Here is a 24,829-nt window from a genome sequence, read left to right as displayed (position 1 = left end):
GGGGCGTCACCTTAATTTCTGCTCCTTTGATGTTTGCTGAGGTCCCTCTCAAACCCTGTTGCTGCAGAAGGACCAGGAGATGCACCCCCCCGCATGGTGGTCTCCACACCCACAGCCATCCTCCCATTGTACATGTGGTCAGGAAACATTGCCTATGGCTCCCCAGGCTGCAGTAAGCTACAACTCTCTCTCTCCAGTAAAACCCCCTCCCTCCATTCTCCCGCATTCCAGGCAGACCCCAGGATTGGCCAGCTCAGTGCTGGCCTCTCTCTTGCCTGGGACAGGAACAGACAAGGGAGATGTCCACATGAGGCTTTGTGGGGTTTTTCCTACTGAATCCCCCATTGCTTTTTTTTTTTTTAAGATTTTATTTATTTGACAGAGAGAGAGAGAGAGAAAGAGAGAGAGAGAGAGAGAGAGCACAAGTAGGGGGAGGGGCAGGCAGAAGGAGAGGGAGAAGCAGACTCTCCCCTGAGCAGATAGCCAGATGTGGGGCTCCATCCCAGGACCCTGAGATCATGACCTGAGCCGAAAGCAGACGCTTAGCGGACTGAGCCACCCAGGTGCCCCTCCCTATTGCTCTTAATAAAGAAGGAAAACACTTCACTTCTCTTCAGGTAATATAATCTGCCCCAATGTAGATTTAGCTATTAAGTGAGACAGGGGCTGGGGTCATTTGGCAGGAGCCACATCCCTCTGGGAATAGACTTTAGCGGGCACGAGAGAGGAGCCGAGGTGGGTGACCTACTAGGTCTGAATCATGTTTCGGAGGTGCCGCCCGGAGGGCCTGCAGGTGAACGGAGAACCAGAGGGGACTTGTGAATGGGGTGCCGCTTATGCAGAATGGGGCCCAGGGACTGGGTGGGTCAGGCTGGGTGGAAATTCACACTCCCTTTTGTCTGCATTTTTAAAATGACCACCAGGATGCATGGTGACTTCTCCATCTGTGTCCCTGTCTATCTGTCTCTGTCTCATTTTCGGTCTCTGGCTCTCTTGTCTCTGTCTCTCTCTCTGCCTTTATCTCTTCCTCCTGCTCTCTCCCCCCGTCTCTGTTCCTTTCCGTCTCATCGGCTCTGTGATTTTATTTCTCTCTCTGCTCATCTCCATCTGTTTTTGTCTCTGCCTCTGTCCACACCCCACCCCGGCCTGAGCTCCGAGCCAGGGAGTCCTGTTCCCGGGCCCACGCTCCAAACTATTCCCACCTGCCAGTCCAGAAGCATCTCCGTGGAGTAACTCTCCCACAGCTCTGTCCTGGACCCATCCCCAAATAAGTGGGTCACTTCCATCTGACCTCGGGCAGGACAGGGCCTAGGAGAGGCCATGAAACAGGGACAGAGACATGACGTCTACTTTCTTCTCTTTTCTTTCAGCTGCCCAGCCCTGGGCCCCAGCACTGGCCCCAACCGGCCTCCTGCCACTGTCCAAACCTTAGTCACGTCTGGGCGGTTGTGAGACCTGAGCCCACCCTGCATCCCCGCCCTTCCTCCTTGCCTCCTCTGTCCTCATGGTCAGAGCTGCTGGTGCCAGGACCAGGGCAGGGTTGGGGGTCTGTGGGCCACCAGGAGGCTGAATGCAGGCAGATAAATGGAGACAGATCTAGAGAACCAGAGAGGCACTAAGAGGCAGCAACAGAGAGAGACAGGGTCAGAAAGACAGAGGTGAGGCCAGAGAGAGGCAGAGAGAAGCACAGACATTCATGCTTCATCATCATGGTCATCTGTCGCCCAACCCCTCATCAAAGCCATCCACACCTGCTCCTTAGGTGATCTCACCCAACCCCATGGCTCTAAACACCACCTCTCCCCTATGACTCCCCACTGCGTCTCAGCAGCTCTGACCTCTGCCTGCACCTCCGCCTGCCCATGCACCCAACCCCTTGGCTCCCGACGGGCATCCCCAGCTCAGCCCTTGCCCCCACATCTCCTTACCCGCCTCCACAAATGGTGCCACAAATGGTCAGACCAAGCCTCGGAGGCACCATTCTCGCCTCCTTTCCCCTCTGTCCCCACTTTCCACCCCTTGGTGAGTATGTTGGCTCTACCTCCAAAGTGAGCCCTTCGTCCGTTCATTCCTCTTCTTCCTGGACCACAGCATCGCCCACCTGGGCTGTTGCCACCTCCCACCTCCGTGTTGGTCTCTGCTCCCTTCTCATTCTCCACCCAGGATGTCTCTTAAAAGTAAAAAAGATCATGTTACTCCCCCTAACCCTGTGCTTAAAATCCATTGCACTTAAATAAACCCAAACTTCTCCCCCAGCACTGAAACCCCTGCACAATCTGCTCCGTTCCTTCTCCTTGCTCTGCCTTGCGCACACCGAGTTCTTCCTTTCTCCTGCAAGGCTCACATGGCATGGTGGCTGTCAGCCTAAATGTTCCCTCCTCTGACTCCCCAACCACCGCCTCGTCTGCAGAAAGCCCCCTGCCCCAGTCATTCTACCATCACCCGTGTTCTTTGCACACAGGTGACTACAAGATATTTCCTTTTAGTTTTTCTGTTTGTCTGTCTCCGCTACTGGGATGTGAGCTCCATGAGCGCTAGAATTTGCTTGTTCCTTCCTGTATCTCAGGTGCAGACAGCAGAGCTCAGAGCAAGGCAGGCGCGCGGTTGCTCTTTACTGAGCAAGGGCTTCATCCTGCTCCCACTTACTGGGCACCTACTACCTGCTTGACACGGTGCCAAGGCACTTTCCCCGCCTTCTCTTTTTGGATAGATATTTTGGGAGTGAGGAACAATAGTTCCCGGATTTTACAGATGGGAAAATGGAGGCTCAGAGGGATGCAGTTCCCAAGACAGACCACGATGCAGTCTGGATTTGAACCCGGGAAGGTTTGCTGGGGAAACATAGGAGGGAGACAGAGGGAGGGAGGGAGAATGAGAGATTTAATAAGAGAGAAAATAAGAGAACATAAGAGAGAGAAAATGAAAGAAAAAGAGAGAATAAGAACACGAGGGAATGAGAGCGTGAGAACCAAGAAACAAGTTGGACCCTGAGTCCAGGTTGCCCTCGCTGGCTCACTGCTCCTGGTACCTCTGGCCTCCTGACCGTAGCCCGGCACCAGTGCTGAGCTGGAAACTGGCAGCACCTGACCCCAGGAATGTGTCCCTGGGGGCAGGCCGGCCCAGCTGGGGATGCTTATAAGTCCCACAGGGGCCCCGGCAGGAAGCAGCCTGTGGGAGAGCAGCCCAGCGCAGGATCCCAGAGCCCAGAGGCAGCCAGGTGAGCGTCCCTGTGGTCTCTGCCCCGCCCACCGCCCCTAAGAGCGCACGCAGTCTCCCCACAACTCCGCGCCCGCTGTGAATCTCAGCCTCGGGACCCTGTGTCTCCATGTCTCCTCCCCAAAGAGGTCTCTCACTCTCTCTCTGGTTAGGAGTGTCTCTTCCTTTCTCTCTCTGGCTCCCCTAGTCTCTCTGTTTCTCTGATGTCTCTGTCCATGACTCTGGCTCTCCCTCTGTCTCTGATTATCTCTTGCAAGTGCTGTCTCAGTCACCTCCGACCCACGCCACCCGGTCTCCATGCTCCTACTCTCCCAGTTTAGAGATAGAATGACACTTCCTCCATACCTCCCTCTCCATCTAATTCTCTCTCTTTCCACTTCTCTCTCCCTCTCCCTTTATCTCTCCCTCTAAATCTCTCTAGGTTCTGGGGCTCTGGGCAAGGATCTCAGACCTACGATGTGTGTGTTGGGGGGGCAGGGGTGGCATAGGTCCTTGTCTGACCAATAATATCCTAGGGGTACAGGAAGAGAGGGAGACAGATGGAGGGAGAGATTTGAGCTCTAGGTCCCCCCAGACTCATCACCCTTGTGTGCAGGTGCTGACATCATGACCACAGCAGGAAACCCCTGGGGCTGTTTCCTGGGGTACCTCATCCTTGGTGTCACAGGTATCTGAGTGTGTGTGTGTGTGTGTGTGTGTGTGTGTGACTGTCTGTGCCTTGGGGCACAGTGTTTGTTCCTGTGCAGGCATGACTCAGTGTCCTCCTAGGTATGACTAAAGCTGCCTATGTGACAGTACCACGTGACCGTGCTCTCCGGTTACACACACGTGATTCCTTGTATCATAGGGAGTTTGTGTGTGTGCTGCCGATGCATTGTGTGTGTGTGGCTTTGCACACCTCTGTGTGTGACACATTGTGATGAGCTGTGTGCTCGAACCGGTGAGAGGCGGTGCGTTACTGGGAGAAGGATTCCGACGGTCTGTGCCTGTAAATATCGCGTGGAGTGACAACGGCGGCGGATGATGCTGTGAGGACGTGGGAAGCCCAGGGTGCCGCTAACAGGGAGATTGTGCTTCTGGAGGAGTCACCCATTTCGGGTAATATGTGCCTGCTTCCTGAGTCTCTGATCCACGGACCCCCAGAGACCCACGTTACGGGGCGACGTGATGGGGTTTCTCTGCGAGCCAGCTTGTTGCTGGTGCGACTGTGGAGGAGGCTGAGCCGGGGAAGGCGGGACACTGAAGGCCACAAAGAGCGACACTGTTTCTTTGAGCGTCTGGCTGTGTCACCCTTGTCTCTGCACCCTGTTTGAGGGTTTCTGCCTGTTCTGGGCGACTGTGGCCCGGGTAGTACACGAGCCTGGCGTGGTGCGTGCGTGCGTGTGTGTGTGTGTGTGTGTGTGTGTGTATGTGTGTTGAGGGAGGGAGGGGGGGGAGGGAGGGAGGAAGAGACAGACGGAGAGAGTATATGGATCTTGGAGATGGGTGTGGCTGGCTCAAAGCTGCAACTCCCCTCTCGACAAGAGACCCCTTTCCTCCACTCTGATCTCCGCTTCCCGACTCCCATCCCACCCCAAGAAACCTGATCTGGTCCATAAAAGGGACCCCGCCCTCAGGAGGCCTGGTCCCACCTCCCGAGCCTAACTTGGCATTCATGACTCCGCCCCTAGGAGCCCCGACTCTGCCCTCAGGATCCCTGACTCCACCCATGAGGCCCTGGTCACGCCTTTGCACCATAGCCTCCCCTGAAGCACTGGTCACGCCCCCTGCGCCGTGAACCCCCTCAGACCCCGCCCGCAGGAGCCCTAGTCCTGCTTTTTGAGCCTGCCCCCCAACCTAGCCCACGCCCCTGCACCGATCCCTGCCCTTAGGAGCCCTGGTTCCACCCAGAGACCATCCCCAGACCTGACTACACCCTGGAAGCCCTAACCACGCCCTTAGTGCGTGGCCACGCCCCCAGGAGCCTTGTTCCGCCCCGAGCCCGCCCCTAGCCCTGATCCGCCCTCAGGATCCTTGGCCTCGGGTGGCGGAGGCCACATCATCAACGGCGAGGACTGCAGCCCGCACTCGCAGCCTTGGCAGGCGGCACTATTCACGGAAAACGGATTCTTCTGCGGGGGCGTTCTGGTGCATCCACAGTGGGTGCTGTCAGCGGCACACTGTTTCCAGGAGTGAGTGCTGGGCGGGGTGGGGTGGAGGCGGGTCCTGGGGCAGGGTCGGGGGTGGGGGGGAAACACGGGACCTGGATGTACTGTTAGCTGGGGGAAGGGGCCTAATATCTGGCTCCGCCTCCGTGCTAAGAGTGGAAACCTCTGTGAGGCGAGACTCTGCGAGGGAAGTGGGGGCTGTTGCTTTGGAAAGACAGCCCTGGGTCGAAATCCCATCTCAGTTGCTGAGTCACTGGTGGGTTAAGACAAATTCTTGTTGCTGGATTATTGATTGTGTGAATGAGGATTTGAGATCATGGCTGGGTAGCTCTTAGCGCCGTGCTTAGCGAGGAGGATGGGGTTGGGGAAAATGGGTGGAGATGGGGTTGTGCCTGAGGGTGACAATGGAGATAGTGGTGGAGTTGCCACAAAACTAACCCGTCCCCCGTGGCCCTCAGCTCCTACACAGTCGGGCTGGGACTGCACAGTCTTGAGGCCAACCGAGAGCCAGGCAGCCGGATGATGGAGGCCACCTTCTCCATACAGCACCCAGAGTACAACAAACCCTTTATCGCCAACGACCTCATGCTCATCAAGTTGAAAGAATCGGTGTCCGGGTCTGACACCATCCAGAACATCAGCATTGCCTCCCAGTGCCCAACAGCTGGGGATTCTTGCCTCGTTTCTGGCTGGGGTCAGCTGACTGATGGTGAGCTCCTGAGTGTGAGTACGTCCGCCCTCCCTGAAGGGTTCTCCTCCCAGCCAGAGGGGACTGACCCAGACTCTGCGTCGCAGGCAGGCAGCCCCAAGTGCTCCAGTGCGTGAATATCTCGGTGGTGCCCGAGGAGATCTGCAATGCCTTCTATGCCCCCGTGTACCACCACAGCATGTTCTGTGCTGGCGGAGGACAGGACCGGAAGGACTCCTGCAACGTGAGAGATGGGGGAGGAGAGAGGGAGGGAGGAGGAGACGGCGGGGGGGGGGGCGGGGGGATGGAGAAGGGAGGGATGGGCACGCGGGAGGAAACAGACATGGGAAGATAGAGAGATGGAGAAACAGAGTCATAGACATGAGCGCGCGCGCACCCACACATAAATACCTCAGGGAGAAACAGAGAGAGAGACTCGTAGAGATGAAATGCAAAGAGAAATGGGGGGGGGGCAACAGAATATACCAAGAAATGCAGAGAGGCATGGAGACTCTGGGAGTCAGAGACGAAGAAACAAGCCATAGGGGGAGATAAAAAGAGAGAGGCAGAATAACAACAAACCCAGGAGAATCAAACAGCTGTTGGAACCTAGGGGAGTAAATTCCCTACAGTCTGGGCACTGGATGGGACCTCAAAGGTGTGCGTTGCTATCTTTTATTTCCCTGTCTTTGTCTCTTGGTGTCTTTTGGTTCCTTTCTGATCTCAATCTGTCTCCACCCTCTCTCTGTTTTGGATTCTCTCCATTCCTCTCTCCAAAACCAGGGTGACTCTGGGGGCCCCCTGGTCTGCAACGGGTCCCTGCAGGGCCTCGTGTCTTTTGGACAAGCCCAGTGTGGCCTACCCTACGTGCCAGGTGTCTACACCAACCTCTGCAAGTTCACTGACTGGATACAGAAAACCATCCAGGACATTTAACTACTGGAACTTGGTCCCAAGAAACTGAGCCCCCAGTATATGTTGTGGAAGGGATTCAGGACCCTGGGTGTCCAGTGCTTTCCTCCCTGAGACCCAGGAGTCTAGACCCCCAACCCCCTCCTCCCTCAGCCCCAGGAATCCAATCCCACCAAGAATCTTTTTCTGTACTAAGTGCCCCCTAGTGGCACAATGTTGACCCGGCCTAAGCAGTAGCAGAGAAGGTTGGTTTTTCACCTTTTTGTTCCCTTCTCTTAAGCCCAGAAATAAAATCTAAGAGAAACACAGGCTCTGTTTGAACTGTCATCCTTGCTTCCACTCCCATTCACAGGATTCCAGCAAATAACTTTTCCTCCTTGGGCCTTAGTTTCCCCCAGGAGGGCCACTGGATTCCCAAGGGAGGAGATATGCTTGAGCAGTTAAGAGAAATTGATTCTGTGGATGTTGTCCAATTTCAAAAGTCAAGTCGGCAAATGACAAATTAATGAGGTTTTCTTGCTTAGTTTTTTTCTTTTTTTTTTTTCTTTTTGCTTTGGTTAACTTGTTTTGGTTTTGTCTTCTTAAATGCATTTGAAGAATTTTTCATTTGAATCTGCCTCAGAACTCTCCTGCTGTAACTGGGGCATGGTGGGAAGAATCATGGAGAAATATGGAGAGTGAGGGCAGAGATGGGGGGAGACTGAGGGCCCAAGAATATTTGGAATTGTTATCATACTCTTCACTGATAAATTATATCCATAAGAATATAGTGCTAAGAATGTCTATTCAAGAATATATTAATAAATATTTGGGAATCTAGTCATCTGGAGATACTCCTCAAAATACATAAAGTAAGAAGTGAAATAACTAAAAGTTAAATAAACAAATCCCCACTTATAGAAGAGGATTTAAAGATGGTTCTTAGGAGGGATGGGTTAGCCTGGTGATGGGTATTAAAGGGGGCACGTTCTGCGTGGAGCACTGGGTGTTATGCACAAACAATGAATCATGGAACACTACATCAAAAACTAATGATGTAATGTATGGTGATTAACATAACAATAAAAAATTTAAAGAGAGAAAAAAATAAAAATAAAACCATCCCCCCCCCCAAAAAAAAGAAGAAAGAAAATAATTGAACAGGGGATCCTGGCTGGCTTAGTTGGTAGAACATGCAACTCTTGATCTCAGGGTTGTAAGTTCAAGCCCCACATTGGGCATGGAGCCTACTGAAAGAAAGAAGGAAAGAAAAGAAAGAAAAGAAAGAAAAGAAAGAAAAGAAAGAAAGAAGAAAGAAAGAAAGAAAGAAAGAAAGGAAGAAGATATTAGAATGAGCAAGATAAAGGTGAATAAGAACATAGATGATCAATAGGATTAACAAACTCTATTTAATGGTTATATATAGAACACTGCACCCAGTATCTGAAGAATATACAATCTTTCCAAAAGACACATCTACCAGAATGGCTAGAATTAAAAAGAATTGCAACACCGAGTGTTGGTTCACATGTAAAACAGCTATAACTCTCACACATTGCTGAGGGGGTATAAATGGTACAACTGCTTTGGAAAACAGTTTGGCCATTTCCGAGAAAGATGAACATCCATTTACCCCATGGCCAAGAGGTCCACGCCTAGGTATTTTTGTAAGAGCAATGAAAAAGAAAAGACTAGCCAAGAATGCTCATCGAAGCTTTCCTCATAATAGCCAGATTGGAAACAATCCAAATGTCCATACATGGGTGAAAGGACAAACTATGACATATTCATTCCATGGAAAGCTACTCAGTAATAACAAGAAGTGAACTGTTGATAGACCCACCAATGGAGGTGCATCTCAAAATCATTACGCTGAGTGCAAGAAGCCAGACACAAAATATCACACACTGTATGGTTCCTCTTCTACGTGAAATTCTAGAACAGACAAAACTTATCATGGGATGGGAAGGAGGAGTAAATGTGGAAACAGTGGGAAGTGATGTAAGAGAACTTTTCTGAGGTGACAGAAATTTTCTAGAACTTGACAGGAGTGTGGGCTACAGGGGTCATGCATTCATCAAAACTCCTTGAACCGTACACTTGACACCTACACGTTGCACAGTATATACCTCAATAAAAAATTATACCTTAATTAAAAAAACTTCATACAACATTAACAAAAAGTGACCAGATACTGAGCTATGAAGCAAATCTTAACAATTCTCAAAGTTGTAATATATCGAGTATGTTGTCTGACCACAAGGTAATTACGCCAGAAATCATGACAAAATGATAATGCAGAAAATCCCCACATGGCTTTTTTTTAAAGATTTTTATTTATTTGAGAGAAAGACAGAGAGAGATTACAAGCAGGGAGGAGGGGTAGAGGAGAAGCAGGCTCCCCGCTGAGCAGGGAGCCCAGGGCAGGACTCCTGACCCCAGGACCCCGGGATCATGACCTGAGCTGAAGGCAGACGCTTAACTGACTGAGCCACCCACGTGTGTCAATTTTTGAAATACACTTCTAAATAACCCACAGCTCAAAGAAGAAACCATACTGGAAATTATAAAATATTTTGAGTTTCATGACAAGGAAAATACAATGCACTAAAATATAAAATGTAACCACTAAAGAGTAGAAATAGGGTAAATTAAGTCCAAACAAGCAGAAAGGGAAAAACGAAGGGGAAAAAAAATCCCACAAAATTATACGATCCCCTAAAGGTAGGAAACACAAAAAAAGCAAGATAAACAGTAATTTAAAAGTAAGAGGATATTAATCATACTAAATATATCAATAATCACAATAAATGGAATTGGTTAAACTCAGATTAGAATGTGAAAGGGTTCTATGCTGTTTATTAGAGACACACCCCAGCTAACGGAAAAGTTGAAAGCAGAAAATGATTTACCAAGAAATATTACCCCTAAGAATAGTAAGGTAGCTTTACTGTTATCAGTCAAATTAGGCATTAATACTAAAACCATTACTAGGCAGAGTGGGTCGCTACAAAGTAATAATTCTTCATAAAAAAGTTTTATAATAAATATAACTCCAAATTTGAATATACTTAATATAAAAATTGGTAGGAGTACAGGGAGAAATGGAGCAATGCATCCCACGGAAGTGTGAGATTTCAACACCACTATCATGCAAAGGATTTGGTATCACACAGACCACATTCTCCAGCCACGATGCAAGAAAATTAAAATTCAATATGCACATCAACATAATACCCATATGCACAGAAGTTAAAATGCAACCACTCACCTGAATAATTCATGATAAAAATTAAATAATAATGGACAAAAATGGATGAAAAGGTCATCATAATGGAAATTTTTAAAAACTTTGAACTGAACGATAAAAATGTGACATGAAAACTTGTGTGGGGCGGCAGATTTATAGCTTTGAATAATTAGATTAGAAAGAAGAATGGGTGAATATAAAGGAGCCAAGGTGTTAGACAAAAAAATAGCCAATAAGCCTAACACAAAGGAGACTGAAGTGGGGAGACCTCCAGAAATGAAGATCAGGTGCTAGCTGGAGGTGAGAGCAGCCTGGGGCTCTGGGTCAGAACTCACTCTCAAAGTGCTGCCTTTCCCCAAACCATGCTCTAAACACCCTGATGGGGGTCCGGGAGGTGGGTGGGTTGGGGGGTTGTGGACTGGAAGAGAACAGCATTCTGACCCCCCATGGCATGTGTCCACCAGTTGTAGGGGTGGGTGAGCCTGTGGAGAGGAGCTTGTAAGCCTCTCTGTGGCTCCAGGAAGCAGCGGCAGATTGGAACCCAGCCCAGCCCAGATCAAGCCAGGTGAGTGAGTGACAGGCTAGTCCGTGTCCTGCCTCTCTGGCCCCCACATCACCTTCTGGGTCTCTGATGTCTCTGTCTCTCCATCTGTGAGTCTGAGTCTGTATCTCTGGCTTGGTAATTTCTCTCTCTTTCTGTCTTTGCTGTCTCTGTATCCTCCAGATGCAGCATCCGTCAGCTCTCCTGTCCTGCTGTCTGTCTCCATCACCTGATTTGTCCCTCCTCTGACACCCTTGCCTTATCTTTCTTTTTTTTTTTAAGATTTTATTCGCTTATTTGTCAGAGAGAGAGAGAGCACAAGCAGGGGGAGCGGCAGACAGAGGGAGAAGTAGACTCCCTACTGAGCAAGAAGCCCTATGTGGGACTCAATCCCAGGACCCTGGGATCACAACAACCTGAGCCGAAGGCAGACCGACTCCGCTGCCCAGGCCGCCCGCCTTATCTTTCTCTTTCTCTCTGAATCTCCATGTTTCTGAACCTCACTGTGTTTCTCTTTCTTTGATTGTGTGTGTGTGTGTGTGTGTGTGTGTGTGTTTGTGTGTGTGTGTGTGTCACTGTCACGCCATCTTCCCTGTTCGGAATTGTTGCTGACACTTTCTCTCTGTTTTCCTCCCGGCTGTCTCGCATTCCTGTCTCTGTGTCTCTAGGCTTCACCTCTCAGGGCTAAAGTCCCAGGGCCCAGGATGAGGTGCCCTTCCTACTGCCCTTCCCCACCCAGAGATCTCTTGGGAGACAGTGGAAGAACAGAGCGAGGTGGGGGGCGGACAGACCTGAGCTAACGGCCTCACACTCACCTGAGGACTCGGTGGAGCCTGAGACTTCCCCCACGACTCTTGCGTGCGCAGAGAGGCCCCATGTTGGGGAGGGAAGGCGTGTGAATGTGAGATGCTGCGTGCACCCAGGCAGGTTTTGCAACTGTTGTGTCTGAGGGCGGGGAGAGGCGAGGTGTGTGTAGGGAGAGAGGTGCAGAAAAGGGGTCCCAACATATAGCTTTCTTGACTGAAGACTGTGTCCAGGCCTCACCTTCCTGAACCTTCCTGGGTCCTGACCCCGCCCCCTGAGCCCTGGTTCCTCCCCTTTGTGCTCTGACCCCGCCTCTAGGAGTCCAGGCCGGGGCCCGGCCAAAGCCCCATCACTAAGGGCATGGAATGCGGACCACCCTGGGAGATGGCCAGGTTGCAGGAAGAGGGACTCCACTTCACCCCCTGCGGGTGCTCTTGAAGCGGAGTGTAGGGCTTGGGGCGGGGCCTGAATTGGGAGCGGGGCTGTGCCGAGGCGGGGCTTCGTCTCTGGGGTGGGACCTGAGTAGAAGAGGGAGGGCTCTTCCTCAGTTCCCGAAAGGGTTTCGGGTGGAAGTTGGAGAGGGGTTGAGACGGGATGGGTTTGCTACAGAATTGCTTGTAGATGGAACTGAGATGGGGCTGACGTTCAGGTGGGAGCGCAGCTGAGGGGGAGGCTGCCAGGGCACTGACGTGCTCATCCACAGCAACTACAACTTCCGACTGGGTCCGGACAACCTTGGCGGGGACCGAGGGCCCCGCGGCCAGGACCTCATGCTCACCAATCCGAGCTCAGCAACTGCAGAACCGGACTGGGTCAGCACCAGCAGCATCACCACTGGTGTCCGACTGGCACTTACATCCCCAGTGAGCTTTTCAGTCACTGTCCCTGCCCATGTGCCCGGGGGGTGGGGGGTGGGGGTGTTGTCCCTAACAGCTCTGTCCCCAGTCCGCGTCTCCGAGCCTGGATCCTGACCCTAGGCGACGGCCCGAGCTTCCCGCAGTGGTGTCTGAGGAGGCCTGCCACGCAGTTCCCTCTAGATTCACTCTCTTTTGGGGCCTAATGGGCAGGGGGCCGAAGTAACTGTATTCCTTGGCTCATGGACCGTTGACTCAGCGTCCATAACTGATCCTTCCCCTGTGTTTAAATTCAATTCATTGACTCAAGCCCTTGACTAATAACTAATGATTCCTTCTCATACCCATAATCCACTCCCACGCCCCACAGGCACCCCTTCTGGCGTCTTCACTGGGCATCGTTACTTGACTGCACTCTACAGAACGAGTATCCTGGGCGCACAGTGTAATTTATGTAAGGTTGTTATGCTCCATGACTCATTGTGTGTTCACACTTTTTCACTCATGGCTGTGCTTAAACTCCATCCTTGGTGTGCCTGCATGTGCTTTGTACTTCTGACTCTGCTCAGTGCCACGTGGGGAGCATCTACCACAAGTCACTGTCCACCCTTCCAGGGTGGACACCCATCTCACCCACAAGAACATGGCCACCCCTGCCTTAAGTGTGTCTCTGTAGAACCTGTGTGAGAAGCTGTCCCCTGGAGCTGGGGGGGGGCCCAATTTGAAAGCCACTGGTCTTCCCCGTCTCTACCCCTGACTCCACACTTTAGGACACAGGCCGGGTGGGTCCCTAACTTCCACATCTAGAAAGGACAAATGATGCCAGAATTTGTCTGCTGTGTATTCTATTTGACTAAGGGGAGGGGAAGGTCAGAGGCATTCAGCTGTTGACCAACATGGTCTTTTTGATCCATTTCAGGTAGGGAATCAGTTTGGTGTAGACAGCAGGCATACTGGGGCTGCCACATGGGATGTGGCCCCCGGCTGGGATGCCCTGAAGCACACCGTCGCAGATCAGTGGGCCCCCCAAGTCACCCTGCAGCACAAAAGGGGGAGGAAAAGGAAGGTCAGCAAGGCCTCAGGTTCCGCCTGCCAGCGGAGCGCCAGCTCTAACACCTGGGCTCACAGAGCACAGACAGCAACAACCCAGCTCTGGGGAAAAAATCACAGTTCTCTCCAGAGTCCACTTCCAGAGGACCAGTGGGCTTCCAGCAGGGAGCACAGAGAGGACAGCAGCTCAAGTCCTGGTCAACGGGGAGAAGCCTGCAGGGTCTGCTTTCTGCGTGGGGCAGGGGCGGGGGTCCAGAATAGTCCCAGCGGACAGGTCAGCAGGGAAAAGACGTGGGACCCATCTACCAGACCCTGCAAACTTCAGGGCTCATCTCTGATGTCACCTCTCCCAAATAGCTTTCTCTGACTGGATACTCCTCCGCAAGGCCCGTGAGCAGAGAGGGGCAAGGTCAGTTCTGAGGTTAGAATGACCCACTGCGGCAGGACAGAGATGAGACAGAGGGGCAGAATGAGGGCCAGAGGCCTGTGAAGAAGGCTGAGGTGAGGGTCCCGGTCTGAACAAGGACAAACCTGGGTTGAGCTCGGCAACAGACACGAGGGGACAGTAGGTGAGTCGGTGGGGGTGGGCAGGAGGGGCCAGGCTTGGGGTCGGATGGGTTGGGGGAGGGGCAGTTGGGGGGGCGACTTCCGGACCCGAGGGTGGAGGAGGACCGGGCTTGGGGAAGAGCGGTGGGCTCAGGCGGGCCTTGGGGAGGTGAAAGGCTGGGGTGCCACCTGCGTGTCGTGTGTGTGGGATATTGTGAGTGTAGACGTCTCCTTGGAGCTGCTCAGCCGAGAGACGAAGGCCAAAGTTTGGATCATTCTAGGTCCTGTCTGCCCCTCTCTTCACTCCCGGTCGCTCAGCAAACCCCGTGGGCTCCCTTTAGAGGTATCAGAAGTGGACCTCTTCGCCCTCCCTGACTCCACCCTGGCCACCCCTGTCCTCACTGCACACCAGGCCCTCCCCGCCCCCCTTCACCCTTGTGGCCTGACCCCACACAGATGCCTGAGGGACCTGGGAACACCCAAGTCAGGCCCCGTTCTGCTTCTGCTCAGCATTGCCCACAGCCCCCGGGTCCCTCAGAGGAGTGGAAGTTCCCTCCCTGTGGCCCCAGGTGAGGCCCCACAGGATGGGCCCCTGTCTTCCCTCCGGTGTCACCTCCCGCCCTCTCCCCTTGCTCCCTGGGCTCCATCCACACTGGCCTCGCTGACACCCTCACACACACCAGGCCCACTTCCCCCGGGGCCTCTGCACCTGCTCTCCCTCTGCTCTTTCCCCACGTTCCGCGGGGCTCAGCCTCACCTGCTGCAGGTGTCTGCTCAATCCCACCTCCTCCCTCAGCACACCGGCTGTCTCCCCCGGCTCCACAATGTCTCCCTCTGCCCCACGGCACCAGCACCTCCTAACAGGCACTGTCACTTCTGTGTCATGTTCACTGTTTCTGTCTGTGCCGCTCACACTGGGGGGGGGCTTCCTGGGGGGGGGCTCCTCTCTATCTGGTCACTGCTGTCTTCCCAGGGGCTAGGTTGGTGTTGGGCACGCAGCAGATGCTCAGTAAGCACGTGCTGCGTGGAGGAAGGGATGGATTGTGATGTGGAAGACTGGGGTGCAGGTGGTACCTGGATGGGGGTGTGGGACAGGGCAAGGCCTGAGGCACTGGGGGGTGGCTCTACAGCTGGGCAGCAGTGGGACTGATGCCTGGTTAACCCTCACACCCCCGCCCCGAATCTGGGTCCCCTCCCCCAGGCCAGGTGGCTGAGGGGGAGAGGTTGGCTCACCGGGCAGGTGTCACTGTTGCCCTCCAAGTTCCCAGTGCACAACATGTGATCTGTCACCTTCTGGGAATGGGCCTTGGCACATACATCATTGGGCAGGAGTTTGAGGTCCACACACTGGAGATTGCCGAGGTATGTGTCTAGGACCAAGAGGGGGAAAGGGTGTGGCCAGACCCTAGGTGCCTCCTCAGTCTTCCTCCCTCAGACCCCGAGTTCGGTCCCCAGCCCCCTCCTCCCTACACCCAAGTGTCTGGGCTCCAGGCTGCACGGTCTGGCCCCCGGCGTGCACTTACCTGGTTCAGGGCTGCCCCAGCCAGAGACATAGCAGGTGCTCCCCAGTTGGGGTTCCTGGGTGGGCAGGTCCAGGACTCCCACAGTATCCGTTTTCTGGGCGGGCTCTGCCAGGCGCAGCAGCATGAGGTCATGGCTATAGTCCTCTCCGGGGAGCTGGGTATGGTTCTTCAGGAGACTCAGGTTGAATTCAGGGTGTGGGAAGCTATCACTGACCTGGACAAGCTGAGCTGTGTCTTCATGCTCGAACAGGTTGTGGCGACCCAGCCAGAGCTGGTAATTGCTGGGGAGAGAGGGGGCCCCAGGGAATGAGGAGAGAGAAGGCCGAAAGGGAAATGGGGCCAGGGAGGGTCTCGAAGACAGAGAGAGACAAGGAGTAACCTTGGAGGGAGAGAGAGAGAGAGCCTGCAGGAAGGAATTAGTCACGGAAAAATAGAGACCTTGGGAAAACAAAAGATTGTGACAGCATGAAAGGCAGATCCAGAGACAAAGAGAAACAGTGAAAAAGAGAGAGCTTGAAACAGAAGGAGCAAGGCAGAGGGTAGAACAGGGAGCCAGAAGGAGCACAAAGGGGACAGGAGAGGAAGCGAAAAGGCAGCGGCCCCGAGAAAAGGTCCCTGGAAGGAAGCAAGAACAGACAGGAAGAAGGAGCAACAGGTCCAGTGAGACAGGGACAGGAAGCAAGGGCAGAGGGTGGGATACAGATGGGGGGGCAGCCTGAGAGAAAACAGGGAGGGAGGACCCCGAGGAGGGCGGAGGGGCCTGGGGTCAGCTCAGCTGCAGCTGGGGCTGTGGGGCTGGCTCCCCAGCAGCGGGGGGGCGGGCCTGCAGCCCACGTTCGGCATCCCCCTCCCTCCCCTGACCTCCTCCACACCCCCTTCACCCCCAGACTGTCTCCTCTTCCTCTCGTCCTCCACCCCCCTTACTACTCCCCCACCACTGCCCCCTTCCTCCTCCTCCTTCCTCCGGGGCCCCCACCAGGCTCCAGCTGAAACCAGCCCTCCCCTGTGTCCCCTGCGGCGCTTCATTGTCCTGGAGGGAGGGGCTGGGCACATGAGAAGCCCCCTCACACACACATCTCAGGATAATCCCTTCCTTTTCTCTGGGGGTCCCCCTCAGTCTCGTCCTGGGGGTGCTCAGCAGCGATGGGGGAGAGAGAGTGAGGCAGAGACCCAGAGAGAGAGAGAGAGATGGGGCAGAGAGATGGAGGGTGAGACCTACAGTGACAGGGAGGCAGCAGAGGGACCCGGAGGTGGACAGACACACGGAGACACACAGAGACACCAAACAGAGAGAGAGATACAGAGATAAATCTTACTCAGATAGACACACGACAGAGCAGTTACTGAGAGACACAGAGACACAGTTACAGGGAGAGACAGAGACACAGGCTGCCATGGGAGGGCTTCCCTGGGGTTGTCCCTGCCACTGTCCATGGGACCCAGCCCAGTACCATCTGTTTCCCTCAGTCCCCCAGCCTCCCCTGAGGTGAACCCAGGGTCGGTGCCCCGTTGTTTATTCCCGTGGGAGCACAGACGCCCCCTCCCCACATGCCCTGCCCCCACTCACTTGTGTATGCAGTGGGCAGCTGTGAGCACCCACTGTGGGTGCACCAGGACGCCTCCGCACTTGATACTGCTGAAATTGTACACAAGCGACAGCCAGGGTGGGAAATTCTTACACTCTGAGCCTCTGCTGATTGGGCACTGGATGGGAGGCACAGCACCTGCAGAGGGGTGCTGGGTCAGGGCAGCTGGGAGGTGGCAATGGGGCCGGGAGGACCTAGGCTAGGAGAGGTACAAGGGCACAGAAGAGCAGAGCTGGGGGTCTGGGGAGACGGGCAAGGGGTATGGAAAGAGTCTGGAATTCTCCTGCAGTCTCTTAATTGGGTTTGTGATGGGTCCTGCCTGGGGAGACATTCTGCTGAAATAGACCCCACCCCAGGAATCAGGTAGGAGAGAACAAGGCAACATCTGGAGCAACTGGTGGTGTGGGTACCAGGTGTCCCGCAGTGATTTGGAGTTCCTGGACTGGGGGACAACTGGCTTTGGTGGAGATGTTGGCTCAGAGAAGAGGAAGGGGTATAGAAACAAGCGTTAGGGACTTCAGAGGAGAGGGTCATTGACTGGAAGGAAAGAATTTGGGGGTCTTTAAGGGGTCTCGGGCTTAGATATCTTCTACGCCTGAGGTGGCATTTGAGGTTCTGAGAAGGTTTCAGTGTTTAGGGGATGGGGCTGAGAGATGACAGCTGGATGGGAAAGGTCACCCGGGGGCTCAGGAGCCAGAGCACTGGACCCTGGAGAATTAGGAGGTAGGACAGGAAGATCAGGGTCCCGGGGTCCAGTGAGGAGGGGATGAGTTGGGGAACCCCAAAGAGAGAGACAGAGATGGCCCCAGGCTGTGTGTGTCTGGAAACTGCCTGGGGGTCACTGGGAGGAAGCAGGTACCCAGTGTGGCAGTGAGGAGTGTAAGGAAGATGGCTGGGTGAAGAGCTAAAGAAGGTTTTGTGGTGGGGGTGGGTGAGGTAGGAAGAGACTGGGTACCCTGCCTGGGCTGGACTGCGGCCTGGAGGAATAGGGCTGCACAGATGGGGAGAAGGGATGGCCTCGTGGGGGCGGCAGGGTCAGAGCACCATGAGAGTCAGGCCCCTCTCCCTCTCTCGGATCCCCTCTACTCACCAGTCCACCCCAGGGACATTGCCAGGCACAGGACCAGGAACCACATGGTGACAGAGTGTCCAGGAGCTGACACAGAGTGAACTAGGAGCTGGGGAGCAACCCTGGGGAGCCTTTAAAGCCTACACCCCCCGTGGCCACGCCCCTGATCTGCTGCCACCAAGAAGCTGGCCAAGGCCTGGCCCTGCTTCTGGGTGTGGACAGCACCCCCCCCCCAGGGCTATGGGAGGGATGGAAGAGCAAGCACTTGTTGTTCTTAGGCCCTTAATCATGCTGGATCTATTCCGGGGTCTGAGGCCTAATGGGCCAGGGCCTACAGCTCTGTTGCCTTGCTCTTGGTGATACAGGCAGTGAGGCGAAGCCCAAGAATGACAGAATCAACAGCTCTGGAGAATCAGGATGCCTATTACAAAGCCTCCAATGCCTACACTCCAAGAGAGATTTCATACCCCAGAGCCCATCGGACCCTCAAATATGTGCACTATGTCCCTGAAGCTCTCTGATCGCTGCACCTCCCTGAGCCAAGATGCCTGTCCCCCAACTTCCAACATCCCTGAAATATGTGAGCTTGGCTTTCAGAACTCCGAATTTCCTGTATTTCCAGATGCAGGAATGAGTTCCCCTACTATAATGTTCCCGTCAAAATGAACTCTTGCGGTGCCAGAATTCCACAAGCCCAGCACTACTGGACCCAGAGATATGAAATTCCAAAGGTATCCTGGAGCGAGTCTCCTAGCATCCTCAAATCCAATGTTCTCCAAAAATGCAGGGGTCCTGACATAGAGCCTCTCCCAACTCCTCATTCCTCAACCGGGACATGTGATGACCCAGGAAACTCAGATGACCTGCCCTTCCAGGTCAAGAGAATCCTCAACAAATCCAGTGGCCCCACTCCAATGAACATTTAGATCTCAGGGGCCTTGTTAATGGACCTCAGGATTAAGTGGCATTGAGTATCACGTTTTGGACTCCCAGAAGAGATTCAAGAACTAGAGCTTTCGGGCCTCCAATGTTGGCCCACAACGTGTCCTACATGCTGTAGACAGAATGTCTGCGTTCCCCCCAAATTCATATGTTGAACTCCTCTCCCCAATGTGATGGTTTGAGGGGATGGGGCCTTTGGGAAGTGATTATGTCACAAAGATGGAGCTCTCATGAATGGAAGGAGTGCACTTAAAAGGGATCCCTTGCCCCTTCTGCCATGTTAAGACACAGAGAGAAGAAAGCCATCTATGAACCAGGAAGGGGGCTCTCACCTGTGGGAGACATGTGGGTCCAGCCCCTCTCATGTCAAGCACTTGATCAAATCTTTCCCCTCTCGGAGTTGAGCAACATGAGAAGCTCCCAACATAGGAAGTGAGAGAAGTGGTCACAGACACTCACAGGTGAAGACCATAAAGGCTGGGGTATAAGAATACATTCAGTCAGTGATCTGACCTCCCCTACACACAGATCAGTGTCACCCTGTGGAAGAAATGTGCCTCAGCGTGAGTGAGGAACCCCTGGATACAGTGCCCAATCCCCATTCTAATCCACATACACAACCTCAACCAAAACCCAGTACAGCCCAACCCAATCAACCCAAACCCCAAACCCACACATGTCCAACCCAAGGCATTCAGGTGTGGACCCAGTGGATCAGACTCCATTGCAACACCTGGACATAGAGCTGGACATTGAAGATGACAGAGACATAGCTGGAGATACAGGCTTCAGGACGGGACATATTTATCCATCTCTACACCAGCCCTCAAGTCAGATGCTTGATGTTCAAGGTCTCTCACTGCATTTCACATATGATGACAAGGTTCACAAGTACAGGCAAATAGGAGACAGGTAAGGCCTTACACACGTGCCACACACACACAGCTGCATTGTGCACAAGTACCAAACAGGCAGATTTCAAGGTCAAAGAACTATGAACCTCTACACTGGGAAACAGAGATAACCCCCCAAGGTTAAGCCATATATACACACACACAAACAGGAGCCAACACTAGGGCAGGATTTGACACAGATCCCACAGATCAAATGACCACACTCTTCCCACTGTTGTTGGGAATTGGGCTGGAACTCCGGTGAGCAGAGAGCATGTGGTTGTGGTGGAGGAAGAGCATGAGGAAAACTGAGTGATGTTACCTTTCCCTTTCTTGGGGGGAAAGGTAGAGGGTGAGGCTGGACTCATGTTGTTAGAAATTCCCCATGGGCATGTCACATGTCTTCAGAGCAAAGGAATTAATACATTTTACACTCTGGACTGTCTTCCAAGATGTTTGTCTATCATGCAGCCTTTCAAGATGGTATCTCCCTCAGAGAAAGTTTGTTTACTGTCCATGATTTAATAAAAGATAATATTTGTTTACTGCCAAGGACAATAAAAATTACATGTCCCTCCAGAGCAATTTTGTTTGCAACCCAGAATTATAAAGATCATATCTCAGCCAGAGACTAACTTTGGGCAAATTTGCCAGCAGCCCCCTTATAAGATTAAAGATTCCTAAGCTCAGATCCTCAGCTATGGCACAAGCCACTGTGTGCACAGAATCCCCCTTACGCTCCTCTGATCACCTGGCCTTGGGGAGCCAGGTGAACTGGTGTGGATAGAAAGCCTACGCTGCCTGCTGTGCCATGAGTAGTAAAATCCTGCCTCTGACCCAGGATCTGGTGTGTTCTGCCAGTACCCATGAAACTGGCCAGCTAACACTGTTTGCAAGGTGATAAAATCTTAGACTCTTCAGAGTTCTTGACAAATAGCTAGGCACTGAGGCAACAGCTGGCCAGATGGAGCTGACAGTGGGCAGGGGACCCGCTGGGTTCAGCCACATGGTGGAGGACAGACCAGAACTGGGCTGAAGTCTGGGGGAGAGGTGTAAGCTGGATCCTTCTCCCCTATGGATCCCTCCAGACACAAAGTCACCCCACCTGCTCCTTGAGAAACCTCCTTTTACCACTCGTGTCCGCACCCCCCCCCCCCGCCCAACACACTCTTCCTCTTGGGCTCTCCCTCCGGGGAGAGTATACTGTTCCCTGAGGCACCAGGACTGACCCCAGGTGCCTCACAGCCTTTCAGACATGAGCACTGCATACTTGCTCCCTGGATCTTCTCCATCCCCTAGACCCTGGGTCAGATCACATCTCTATTTGGACCCTTTCCACATTATCTTCCCTTTCTTCAGGGACTTCCCATATATCTCCTTTCAAACTGCCAAATGCTCTTCTTTCCCAGTCATGCCTTCATTTTAACAGCAGACACCAGGATGGCTGGGAACTCATTTTGCATTGTAATTCAGCCACTCAGAGGGTAAGACTCTAGGTTTGGATTTCAGAAATCTCAGCTCTGTGGCTATAAAAGGTAAATGGTTCTTTCAGGGCAGACATAGAATGGTGAACACCACCAGGAGCAGTTTGCTTGCAGTTCCTAAAGCCAGAAATACACCATACACCAGAAATACATCTTACCTCGCGGATATATGAACTCTTTTTTTTTTTTTTTTAGATTTTTTTTTTTTTCCCTAGAGAGAGTGCTCATGAGCAGTGGGGCTCTGAGGGTCTAGGCTAAAAGTTGGAACTGTGCTGTGGAGTTGGAAGGACATGGGGGCACAGGAGCACAGCTCTGGGTCTGGAGAGATGAACAAGCAGTTTGGGAAGGTTCTGGAATTCTGGAGCCATCCCTGGGGTTGTGGATTGGTGGCAGGGCCTGGGTGGGGGGACTATGTTGAGAGTAGAGCCAACCACAGGGATCAGGCAGGAGACAAGAGGGCAGCATCTGCAGTAGCATGTGGTGTGGGGGCCAGGTGATTTGAGGAATCACACTGGGGGAAGAGGCTGTGTGGTCTGGGATGTTAGGAGTTTCCAGAACCCCAGCATAAGGATCCCAGAGGGGCAGAGGCTGAGAGAGAAAAGTTTTAGTGAGTCCCAGCTGGAGAATCTTCTGAGACCTGTGGTGAGCTTTTGAGGTTGTAAAACATCACTGATTAAGGTAATAGTTCTGGTGGGCTAAGTAGAGCATCTTGGATGGGTTTAGGGTGTTTGGGAGTGAGGGATCCCAGAACCGCGGCTGGAGGCTTTCAGTTGGGCTGAGAGTTGGGAGAACTGGATATTTCCCTGTCACAGGGTCAATGCTAGAAGTGGTCTCCTATGAGCTGTTGGCATTCTAAGAAAGTGGGAGGTCCAGGAACAAGGTTGGGGTCATGGTGGAATGCAAACAGGAAGAGAAGGGTGAGTGATAGTCATCCTGGGGTGGGGTAAGGGATGGCTCTTTCTGTCTGAAGAGCATGGAAATCATGGTCTGAGGTAATGAAGGGACTTTGGATTCTCTTAGGCATGGTCTCAGAACCAGAAGGGAAAAGGCAGCAAAGCACTTGAGGGTCTAGGGATCCTGGTTCATCTGACCACCCAAATCAGGAGTATCCTCATGCAAAATCCAGTACTTCCTGCAATGGACTATGTAGGTCTCAGGAGCTAGATTCATGCACCTCAAGGTTCATCTTTGGGGGTCTCAGAGGAGAAAGAGAATGGTTTTCTTGGTTTCCACCATTTTGATTACCAAGGCTGTTCTGAAAAATCAGAGCAACTCATGATGGTCCAGCCTGAGATATGTGTTATTAACTTGATAGAAAATCCTCCTCCTTTCCTATTTGAGTAACTAAAGAAGCTCTTGGTGTATTGAGGGGCACCTGGCTGGGATAGTTGGTAGAGCATGGGACTCTTGATCTCATGGTGGTGGGGTAGGGTAAAACTTTTCTCTCTAAACTCACTAAAACATTGGGGATAGAGTTTACTTTTAAAAAAAATAATGAAATGTCTTCTTTTAAAAAATAAAATAAGTAAGTAGACATTGTACAACTGAAACTAAAATAGCATAGCATGTTAACTATACAGTAATTTTTAAAAAGTGGGCAGAGGTAAACCCATTTTAAGATCCTAAGAACTGGAGTAGAGGAATATAGTCAGTCAGGGGCCAGAAAACCCACAGGCAGATCAGGGGTCCCCCAAGTCACCCTGTGGAGAGACCTTCTGGATCCAGCACCCCATCTCCATCCTGACCCTCATCTACAACCCCAACAAAAATATCACCTGACCCACCCAACTCAATCCTAACCCAACCCCATACAACCCCAACTCACTCATTTCAAACCAAACCAATTTCTGGACAATGGCCCTTCCACAATGGAGCCTTGGAGCCTAGGATTCCTGGAGAGATGACATCCAACATTGCTCATCCATCTTTCCACCATGGCTTCCTGTGGTCTTGGGCTCCTTATCAGACACCAGGGCTCAGCGAGATGCCACCCAGACCCTACCCACAGGGGGCAGTCGTGGGCAGCACTCTGGGTAGTGCAAGTGGTGGGTGAAGTCACACAGGTGGGGCTAGTTTCAACAACATGACCTCATGGTGATGACCTTGTGTCTCACAGCACTTGCTGGATGATGCCTGAAACAGCCCACAGTTGCCCTTGGGTACTGTGTTTATGCAGACTGTACCCACACCCACATGGAGTTGTCTAGGCAGATGGCTATGCACAAGTTGAGTGTGGGGTAGACAAAAAGACCAAAGCGTAAACAACCTGGGCTCTCTCAACCCTATGGGATGTTGGAGTTCCACTTACCTGTTCTTAACAGGATTAGATCTAGGATTAGAGCCAGAGTCATGCCCTGCCTCTCAGATTCCTTGCAGTCCTGAGGCAAACACACATGGGCTCTAGCCCCATGACTCCAGTGCATCCTTCCACATAGTATGGGAGTTGGGAAATGTCCCTTATCCTGTTCCCCAAACTAGAAGTTCAGGTCCCCTATCTCCCACAACATCCAGGAGCCATCCCCCAGACCTCTCCATCCCCAGATCCAGCTTCATGCCATTCTGACCTCCCCAGTCATGCCTCCTCAGGACCCTAAGTCCTGCACCTGACACAGCCTTTGGCAGTAGGCCCCATGCAGCACATCATGTGGGGAGATGAGGGAAGCAACACAGTTAAATGCCCACACATTGAGGGTCATTTGCCAGAGCTGGGAGTGGAGCTCACACTCCTGCCTTCCAGGACCTTGTCACCATCCTGGGTCTCTGGGAAAGTGAGTGGAAAAATCCCTCAGGACAGGAACATTTTCTTATACTGTTACCACTTCCCTGTGCCCTGCTCTACCTACATATTATTCATATATGCTGTTCTTGCAACTTCTCCAGAAGTCTTTTTTTTAAAGATTTTATTTATTTATTTGACAGAGAGGGCACAAGCACAAGCAGGGGGAGCAGCAGACAGAGGGAGAAGGAGAAGCAGGCTCCCTGCTAGCAAGGATGCGGGGCTCCATCCCAGGATCCTGGGATGATGACCTGAGCCAAAGGCAGATGCTTAACCCAATGAGCCACCCAGGTGCCCCCAAACATCCTTGGGTTTTTTAAGCAATGCTCTTTCTCTAGGTTGTACAACTGCTGCCTATTTTTCCAGAAATTTCCCCCACCTCCTTTGACCTCATTAGCTATAAACTCCTGTGTGTTTGTCTGTGTATACACGTGGGTGCGTGCACATGTTCAGGTCTTAACTGTCCACAGATATGTTCCTAAGGTCAGAGCCATACACACACAGACATGTATGTTAGGGTGGGATTTGTATATCCAGGTCAAATGACCACATTCTGCCTGGCCAGGCTG

General features: G+C 52.5%; 2 protein-coding genes across 3 annotated transcripts; one reads left to right on the top strand and one right to left on the bottom strand.

Annotated features, from left to right (window-relative positions):
• Nucleotides 1-3,811: 3,811 nt before the first annotated feature.
• Nucleotides 3,812-6,987, top strand: KLK4 (kallikrein related peptidase 4). Its single transcript, XM_028091556.2, has 5 exons — nt 3,812-3,883; nt 5,225-5,387; nt 5,822-6,072; nt 6,159-6,295; nt 6,835-6,987. Exons 1-5 carry the CDS (start codon nt 3,823-3,825, stop codon nt 6,985-6,987), a joined length of 765 nt encoding a protein of 254 aa, XP_027947357.1. The 5' UTR covers nt 3,812-3,822.
• Nucleotides 6,988-13,271: 6,284 nt separating this feature from the next.
• On the bottom strand, nt 13,272-18,232 carry LOC114199592 (kallikrein-1-like). 2 transcript variants are annotated; one of them, XM_028091561.1, is made up of 5 exons: nt 18,187-18,232; nt 17,078-17,234; nt 15,505-15,791; nt 15,221-15,357; nt 13,272-13,427 (listed from the first exon to the last, which is right to left on the bottom strand). In XM_028091561.1, the coding sequence occupies exons 1-5, from the start codon at nt 18,230-18,232 to the stop codon at nt 13,272-13,274; spliced, it is 783 nt and encodes a 260-aa protein (XP_027947362.1). The 2 variants fall into 2 exon arrangements, with proteins under 2 accessions (XP_027947362.1, XP_027947363.1); XM_028091562.1 differs by having other exon boundaries at nt 15,511-15,791.
• Between the last annotated feature and the right edge of the window lie 6,597 nt (nt 18,233-24,829).

The sequence above is a fragment of the Eumetopias jubatus genome, unplaced genomic scaffold, assembly GCF_037043125.1.
Source record: "Eumetopias jubatus isolate StellerSeaLion01/CBP00866 unplaced genomic scaffold, mEumJub1_p1.0 scaffold_10, whole genome shotgun sequence".
Classification (NCBI taxonomy): domain Eukaryota; kingdom Metazoa; phylum Chordata; class Mammalia; order Carnivora; family Otariidae; genus Eumetopias; species Eumetopias jubatus.
The sequence above is the reverse complement of the archived record's forward strand: the minus strand, read 5'-3'. Positions and strand labels throughout refer to the sequence as shown.